The following is a 9477-nucleotide window of genomic DNA, read 5'->3' as shown; positions in this document are numbered from 1 at the left end:
ACAAACACTGACCCATCTAACGAATTTGAGCTATAGCTTTCCCAATCAATATCTGGAAAGTTAAAGTCCCCCATAACAACCACCCTATTACTTTCACTCTTCTCTTGAATCATCCTCGCAATCCTTTCTTCTACGTTTCTAGGACTATTAGGAGGCCTGTAAAAAACTCCTAACAGGATGACCTCACCTTTCCTAATCCTAACCTAAAGGGAGGGTACTGGAGGTCTTAAAACACACAAAGGTAGATAAATTCATGGGAGCTGATCAAGTGCATCCAAGGACATTGTGGTAAGCCAGGGAAGAAATTGCAAGGGTCCTACCAGACATATTTATATCATTGACAGCCACGGATGAGGTGCCAGAAGACTGGAGATGGTGGTTAATGTTGTGCTATTACTTAAGAAAGGTTTTAAGGAAAAGCCAGGGAACTACAGACTGATGAGCCTGATGTCAGTGTTGGGTAGGTTGTGGAAGGGGATTCTAACAGATAGAATCTACATTCTTTTGAAAAGGCAAAGACTGATTAAGGATAGTCAACATGGCTACGTGCGTGAGAAATCATGTCTCACAAACTTAATTGACATTTTTGAAGAGGTGACCAAGAAGATAGATGAAGGCAGAGCAGTAGACATTGCCTTCATGGATTTTACAATGCCTTTGACAAGGTCCTGCATGGTAGTTCACATGGAATCAAGGCAGAGCTAGCCAACTGGATATAAAGTTGGCTTGTAGGCAGGAGACAGAGGATGGTGGTCGAGGTTTGTTGTTCAGACAGGAGGCCTGTAACCAGTGGTGTGCCATAGGCATCAATGCTGGATCCACTGTTGTTCGTCATTTATATAAATGATTTGATGAGAATATGGGAGGTATTTTAGGAAGTTTGCAGGTGACACCAAAATTGCTGGTAATGTGGACAGTGAAGGAGGGTATCTAAGAGTAAAACAGGATGTTGACCAACTGGGCCAGTAGGCTAAGGAAGGGCAGATGCAGTTTAATTTAGATAAACGTGAAATGTTGGATTTTGATAAGACAAACCTGGGCAGGACTTACATTGTTAATGGTAGGACACTGGGGAGTGTTGTGGAACAGATAGACCAGGGGTGTAAGTACATAAATCCTTGAAAGAGGCATCACAGGCAGACAGGGTGGTGAAGCAGGCATTTGGCGTGCTTGCCTTAATCGGTCAGAGCATTGAACACAAGAGTTAGGACATCATGTTACCGCTGTACAAGATATTGATAAGGCCACATTTGGAGTTCTGTGTACAATTCTGATCACCCCGTTATTAAACTGGAAAGGGTGCAAAGAAGACTTTCAAGGATGTTATGGAGACTGAAGGTTTTGAGGCTGAAGGAGAGGTTGGATAGGCTGACACCTTTTTCCCTGGTGTGTAGGCGGCTGTGGGGTGACCTTGAAGAGGTTTATAAAATCATGAAGGGCATGATAAGGTGAATAGTCAAAGTATTTTCCCCAGGATAGGGGAGTCCAAAGGTAGACGGCATAGGTTTAAGGTTAAAAGGGATCTGTGCGGCAACATTTTGGTGCGCATATGGAAGAGGCTACCAAAGGAAGTGGTAGCAGCGAGTACAATTACAACATTTAAGAGACATCTGGACAGGTATGTTGGTAGGAAAGGTGTAGAGGGTTATGGACCAAACGTAGGCAATTGAGACTAGTTCAGTTTAGGGAACCTGGTCAGTATGGCTGAATTGGGCCAAAGGTCTGTTTCCGTGCTGTTTGCCTCTATGATTCTCTATCTCTATAACCTCTGAAACCTACACAACTCTCTGAGGTATCCTCGTTCACCCTATTCTAGAGTTACCTTGCTTTTAGTTGTTTTAGCATTGGTGCCATTCTGTGAGATGCATGTGCCCTCTCTGAGTTGCTTCGCTTCTCAACATCTTGTTCCATCAATCCTACTTCCTTAACCTAAGTTTTCAGATATTTGTTCTACCTTCTCTTCCTGTGTCTCAGTGTCTAATGTTTTTTGATAACATCTGCTCATTGCCATGACATATTTTAGTGTGCTGTCATAAATACTTTATACTGAAATCACCACCTTCTTGCCCTGCCAGTAGCAGTGGTGGACTCTCCCTCTTTATGGGCATTTAAGCGGGCATTGGATAGGTATATGGAGGATAGTGGCTTAGTATAGGTTAGGTGGGCTTGGATCGGCGCAACATCGAGGGCCAAAGGGCCTGTACTGCGCTGTATTCTTCTATGTTCTATGTTCTATGAAGCAGGCATTTGGCGTGCTTGCCTTAATCGGTCAGAGCATTGAACACAAGAGTTAGGACATCCTGTTACCGCTGTACACGATATTGATAAGGCCACATTTGGAGTTCTGTGTACAATTCTGATCACCCTGTTATTAAACTGGAAAGGGTGCAAAGAAGACTTTCAAGGATGTTATGGAGACTGAAGGTTTTGAGGCTGAAGGAGAGGTTGGATAGGCTGACACCTTTTTCCCTGGTGTGTAGGCGGCTGTGGGGTGACCTTGAAGAGGTTTATAAAATCATGAAGGGCATGATAAGGTGAATAGTCAAAGTATTTTCCCCAGGATAGGGGAGTCCAAAGGTAGACGGCATAAGTTTAAGGTGAAAAGGGATCTGTGCGGCAACATTTTGGTGCGCATATGGAAGAGGCTACCAAAGGAAGTGGTAGCAGCGAGTACAATTACAACATTTAAGAGACATCTGGACAGGTATGTTGGTAGGAAAGGTGTAGAGGGATATGGACCAAACGCAGGCAAATGAGACTAGTTCAGTTTAGGGAACCTGGTCAGTATGGCTGAATTGGGCCAAAGGTCTGTTTCCGTGCTATTTGCCTCTATGATTCTCTATCTCTATAACCTCTGAAACCTACACAACTCTCTGAGGTATTCTCGTTCACCCTATTCTAGAGTTACCTTGCTTTTAGTTGTTTTAGCATTGGTGCCATTCTGTGAGATGCATGTGCCCTCTCTGAGTTGCTTCGCTTCTCAACATCTTGTTCCATCAATCCTACTTCCTTAACCTAAGTTTTCAGATATTTCTTCTATCTTCTCTTCCTGTGTCTCAGTGTCTAATGTTTTTTGATAACATCTGCTCATTGCCATGACATATTTTAGTGTGCTGTCATAAATACTTTATACTGAAATCACCACCTTCTCAAGGGCAACTAGGGATGGGCAATAAATGCTGGCCAGCCAGTGACACCCTCATCCCATGGGAGAATTTAAAAAAGTTCTTCCTATAGTACAGAGCTCAATAGGGCATCCACTAATACTATTCCTAAAGTTCTATCCAGATTTACCATTACTTTTCCACTCTGATACGTTAAACACTTCCATTAGCTTTGTTTATGGACCTTACAGATGGGAATCTGTTTTTAACATTTCTTGAACCTCAAATTGCTCTATTCTTCAATAAAACCAAACTCTCCCAAACTCATTAGTGACTTGCTGTTGTTGTGGATATGTTTGCTAAGCTGGGAAGTTGGTTTGCAGACATTTCGTCCCCTTTCTCGGTGACATCCTCAGTGCTGAGGAGCTTCCTGTGGAGTGCTGCTGTACTGTGTTTGTTGGAATTCATTTGGTTTCATTCCTGTTGCTTCCAGTTGCATGTTCTGGTTGTTCGTTGCAGTGGTCAGTATGTTGGGCCTCGGTCAATGTGTTTATTGATGGAGTCTGTGGATCAGTATCATGCTTCTAGAAATTCTCTGGCTGTCCTGTTTGGCTTGTCCTATTATTGTTGTGTTGTCCTTGCTCACAAGGATCAAATTTACAAGAGAGGAGGAAATTTATAAACAATTCCATTCCTAGATATGATGGTAAAAAGAGTACAGACGGGGAATGCACATAAAAGTGTACAGAAAAGCCACAGACATGGACCAGGTCCTGAATTATAACAACAATCACCCAAACACACACAAGAAAAGCTACATTAGGACCCTGTACAAAACGGCTACAACACACTGCAGCACTCCTGATCTGCGAAGGCAGGAAGAAGAACCTCTACAATGTCTTTGCAAAGAACAGATATCCCTGTAACTTCATCCGCAGATGCCTGGCAGACAAACAATGCGACAAAGACATACCACGACCCAACTCACTAACCACTCTACCTTACATAAAACACGTCTCAGAACTGACAGCCAGACTTCTCCGCCCACTCAGATTCATGACAGCCCATAAACCAACAGTCACGCTCAGACAACTCACCAGAACAAAAGACCCAATACCCATCATGTGCAGGACAAAGGTGGTGCACAAGATTCCATGCAGAGACAGCATGAAACACCAAATAGGACAAACAGGTAGACAACTAATAATTCGCATTCATGAACATCAACGAGCCACTAAACGTCACGACCAGCTGTCCTTAATGGCTATTCACACACATACAAGGACCACAAATTCAAAGGGGACAACACAACAATAATAGGACAAGCTAAACAGAGGACAGCCAGAGAATTTCTAGAAGCACGATACTCATCCACGGACTCCATCAATAAACACATTGACTGAGACCCAACATACTGACCACTGCAACAAACAAACAGAAGCATCGGGAACAAAACCAAATACATTCCAAACGACACAGTACAGCAATCCTTCACAGGAAGGTCCACATCACTGAGTGTGTCACCTAGAAAAGGGGACAGAACATCTGCAACTGCCCAGCTCAGTGAACACACCCACAACTAGTAGCAACTGAGCTATAAATCTTTACACAAAGCTTGATCACTAGTGACTTGTACCAGGTGCCCTTGCCCCTCACTGGTGACTAGTATCAGAGGTATTTTCCCCTCACTGGTGGCTTGTACCAATGGATCTTGCTGTCACAAATGACTTGTACCAGGGGCCATTGCCCCTTGCTGGTGGCCTTCCTCATAGACCGTAGTCCTTCACCATTGTTTCTGACAAATAGTAATGGGAAATCTGTGCTGAGACTGATTAGATTAGATTAGATTCCCTACAGTGTGGAAACAGGCCCTTCAGCCCAACCAGTCCACACCCACCCTCTGTAGAATAACCCACCCAGACCCATTTCCCTCTGACTAATGCACCTAACACAAGGGGCAATTTAGCATGGCCAATTCACCTGACCTGCACATCTTTGGACTGTGGGAGGAAACCGAAGCACCTGGAGGAAACCCACACAGATACGGGGAGAATGTGCAAATTCCACACAGTCACCCAAGGCTGGAATCGAACCTGGGACCCTGGTTCTGTGAGGTAGCAGTGCTAACCACTGAGCCACCGTGCTGCCCCACTGAGCAAATTGTAGTCCACTCTGTCACTCTAGTGAGGTGCCTTGATACGTACCACATAGCCACACTGTGCATAGACCATGACAAGCAGGAAGAGGTAAAGGAAGGCGGCCATCAGCTCTCGGATCATATACTGGAATGTCTTCCCAAATACACACCATCTCCGCACAAAACGAAACTGTCCTACAATCTAGAAAAAAAGCATTAAATAGTACAGCCATGTGACATTTGAAGTGGCTTTTAGGTAATTAGATATTTCCTTACAGATATTTCCACAGGGTAGTCACTATTGTCATGGCAGCTATTCTGCACACAGCACAGTCTTACAAACTGCACTGTGACTATTTTATTATTATTGCCATGTTAATGTTATTGTTTTATTGTTACTGGTTATGAAATTAATCGACTCCAGGGAGAGATCCCTGAATCTATTATGAAAGAGTATCATGGCAATCTTCACTCCAGCTGAAAGACAGATAGTTGTTTAAAATCTCACCTGTAAGACAGCAGCTCTGCCATTGTGGCACTCTGTCTCTGGTACACTGATGTATCAGCCTAGATATTGTGTTTAACTCTCGAGGTTGGGATTTGAGACCATAGCCTTTGTCACAGCTGACGTGACAGATAAATAAGCAAAACATGAAAAGATAATGTCTGTGGCTGCATGTGAGCTCATGGTGACCAACATCAGCACAGAAACAGACTGTGGACTAAATGGATGATTCTCTCTAAAGAGTTGGTCTAAATGGTTTGCTGAGAGGGTTCTAATCCTCCTGATTGATTAGCTGCTTATATTCCCTCCTCCTCACTCTCACTTAACTTGTTCACTTACCTTCAAGGTGAGGACGGTGAGCAGAAATGCGGCGAGACTGGTGACTCCCTCAGCCAGACATGCAACATAGTAGAAACTGACAAAATGGTGGGGGTTGTTCTTGTAGTGGCTGAGCTGCTGGTCAGCTAATCTGATGTGGCTGAAATGGAAGCTAGGGATGAGGACACAAAGTAGGATGATGAGGAGCTGGAGGTACCTCTGGCCTTCTTTGAAATAAGCCAAACCCTCCCTGTTCAGAGCGATGGCCTCAACGACCAGAAAACAGAGGCCGAAGAGGAATAGCAGCACCTGCACAAAGAGGAGGGAGCAGTCAGGAGGAGGCCACACCCACAGCACTATCAGTCTCCTGTTCCTGAGGAACACCCAGTCTCTGAGCCTCCAGGTTCAATGCTGGGACACACTGTGATGATGATCTTCTGAAGATCTCCTTTATCCACAGTCTTTTTCCCTAAACCCCAAGTCTGATTTTCACATGGGAAAAAAATGAGCAGTAAGTGAGGACTGCAGATGCTGGAGATCAGAGTCCAGAGTGTGGTGCTGGAAAAGCACAGCAGGTCAGGCAGCATCTGAGGAGCAGGAAAATCGACGGTTTAGGCATAAGCCCTTCATCAGACTTTCACCTCTGACTCTCAGACCTTAGCATGTTACTGCAAAATCTCACCAGTCAGGTGGAGAGGAACGGAACCAAAACCAAATATGTGAGAATACGAATGTCAATGTGTGGCCGCGATGGCCTAATGGTATTATAGCAGGACTGTTAATCCAGAGACCCAGATAATGTAAAAAAAATGGAATGAAGAGTCTAATGATCCATGAATCCATTATTGTTTGACAGAAAGAAAACAATCTGGCTCATTAATGTCCTTACCTGATCTGGCCTGCATGTGACTCCAGACCCACAGCAATGTGGTGACTGTTAACAATTAGGGATGGACAGTAAATGCTGTCCTAGCCAGCGATGCCCTTATCCCATAGATGAATAAAGAAAAATAAATTCAGGATCGCTTACTGTGGGTAAAGAGAAAGTATGCAGTAGGAGCCCCCCCCCCCCAGTCAGGGCTTACATCCAAGGTTAAACAACTGAAGCTCAGATCTATTCAAATGTTAGTGTCTATAATTAGGAATTGAACCTTCACAACACAAACTGCCCCATTCCGCCTCCAAAAGGATGTTTTTTGACCCTCATTCTTAAAACATGCACACTGTTAGAAAGGTGAACATATACTGCCCACTTCAAGTTTCACAAATACGATGCAATTTGGTTGCTTCACATAGCACCAAGGGGTCTACCACATTGATGTGGGACTGAAGTCCAGGCAAAGGTAAAAACAATGACTGCAGATGCTGGAAACCAGATTCTGGATTAGTGGTGCTGGAAGAGCACAGCAGTTCAGGCGGCATCCAAGGAGCTTCGAATGTCAATGTCAGGAATGTGCCATTCCTGATGAAGGGCTTTTGCCCGAAACGTTGATTTCAAAGCTCCTTGGATGCTGCCTGAACTGCTGTGCTCTTCCAGCATCACTAATCCAGAATGAAGCCCAGGCAGGTGAATTCACACAGGATAAAGGTAAAGTTGACATAGACCTGCTCTCTCCCTTAGAGAGATACAATTGGTGGTAGCTGAACCTGAGGGTCACCATGCTCCAGGTGAGGGGACAAGTTATTCCTTCACCTTTACCGTAGCGAATACTGGAATTGAACCCATGCTGTTGGGATCAGGGATGTCCAGAAAGACATTACTGAGCTAATTGGTTCTTTAGGACAATCCAACAACTTCACAGACACTTTTACTGATTCAAGCTCTTCCTTTCCTGCTATGGTCATTAAACTGAATTATAGAGTCATAGAGTCATACAGAGTCCAAAGGTGCTGGAAAAGCACAGCTGGTCAGGCAGCATCCGAGGACCAAGAGAGTCAACGTTTTGACCATAAGCTCTTCATCATTCCTGAAACATCGACTCTGATCTCCAGCACCCGCAGTCCTCACTTTCTCCTCAAACACACTCTTCAGTCCAACTCTTCCGCACCAACCATGTTTTCCAAACTAAACTCGTACCATTTGTCTGCATTTGGCCACATCTCTTTTAAACCTTTCCGATCAACGTACCTGTCCAAATGTCTTTTAAATGTCTTTGAAACTGTACATGCACCTACTACATTGATTCAGCTACTTTTAGAATATTGCGTGCAATTCTGGTCACCCTCCTATAGGAAGGATGCTGTGAAACTTGAAAGGGTTCAGAAAAGATTTGCAAGCCTGTTGCCAGGATTGGAGGATTTGAGGTATAGGGAGAAGTTGAATAGACTGGGGCTGTTTTCCCTGGAGCATTGGAGGCTGAGGGGTGACCTTATAGAGGTTTATAAAATCATGAGGTGCATTGCTATGATAAATAGACAAAGTTTTTTTTCCCTGGGGTGGGGGAGTCCAGAACTAGAGGGCATAGGTTTAGGGTGAGAGGGCAAGATTTAGAAGGGATCTATGGGGCAACGTTTTCATGCAGAGACTGGTGCATGTATGGAATGAGCTACCAGAGGGAAGTGGTGGAGGCTGGTACGACTACAACATTTAAAAGGCATCCAGATGGGTATATGAATAGGAAGGGTTTTGAGGGATATGGGCCAAAGGGCAAATAGGACTAGATTAATTTAGGATATCTGGTTGGCATGAATGAGTTGGACCGAAGAGTCTTTCTGTGCTGTACATTTCTACAACTCTATGACTTCCTGTGGCAATTCATTCCATGTATGTACCACCTTCTGTGTGAAAAAGTTGCCCCTCCAGTAACCTCCTTGTAAATCTTTTCTGCACCCTTGCCAATTTAATAATATCCTTCCCATAGCAGGAACTCAGAACTTTACAAAATACTCCAAATGTGGCCTCACCAACATCCTGTACAAATGCAACATGATGTCCCAACTCCTACACTCAATGCTCTGACCGGTGTCACCCTGTCTATCTGTGACACCACTTACAAAGAACTATGTACCTGAATTCCAAGTCTCCTTTGTGGGATTGGAACTCACTGGATTTGGGGAATTGAACTCTGGTTTAACAGTCAAGTAAAAAAATAAACTGGCTTGTATATTTCTAGTGCCTATCTAATACTTCAGAATTCACAAACTGTTTTATAGCTTTCCAAGTACTACTTTTGAAATGTGGCGATTGTGCAATGTAGGAAATATGGCAGCCAAACTGCACACAGCAAGGCCCCCCATGAACAGAAACCAAGCAATGGCCCGTTATTCTTTTATTAATGTGTTGGCTGAGGAATAAGTACAGAACAACCTCGATCATCTGAACAAGACGGACGGGGAGTATTTTGTTTGGATAACTGATTGTTCGGATACCTGAGAAAACAGAAAGACTTCACTTTGATGTCTCATTTTAATGT

The 9477-nt window shown here is 44.0% G+C and overlaps 1 protein-coding gene across 1 annotated transcript in view; it reads right to left on the bottom strand.

Annotated features, from left to right (window-relative positions):
* The window catches only part of pkd1b (polycystic kidney disease 1b), a 205610-nt gene that overhangs the window by 14233 nt on the left and 181900 nt on the right, over positions 1 to 9477 (bottom strand). Inside the window, exons 29-30 of the mRNA XM_043715206.1 lie at positions 6086 to 6373; positions 5309 to 5443 (exon numbers count right to left, since the gene is read on the bottom strand). Coding sequence (XP_043571141.1) covers positions 5309 to 5443; positions 6086 to 6373 — 423 coding nt within the window. The remainder of the gene's footprint in view (positions 1 to 5308; positions 5444 to 6085; positions 6374 to 9477) is intronic.

The sequence above is a fragment of the Chiloscyllium plagiosum genome, chromosome 24 (genome assembly GCF_004010195.1).
Source record: "Chiloscyllium plagiosum isolate BGI_BamShark_2017 chromosome 24, ASM401019v2, whole genome shotgun sequence".
Lineage (NCBI taxonomy): Eukaryota > Metazoa > Chordata > Chondrichthyes > Orectolobiformes > Hemiscylliidae > Chiloscyllium > Chiloscyllium plagiosum.
This window is presented reverse-complemented; position numbering and strand designations above follow the sequence as displayed.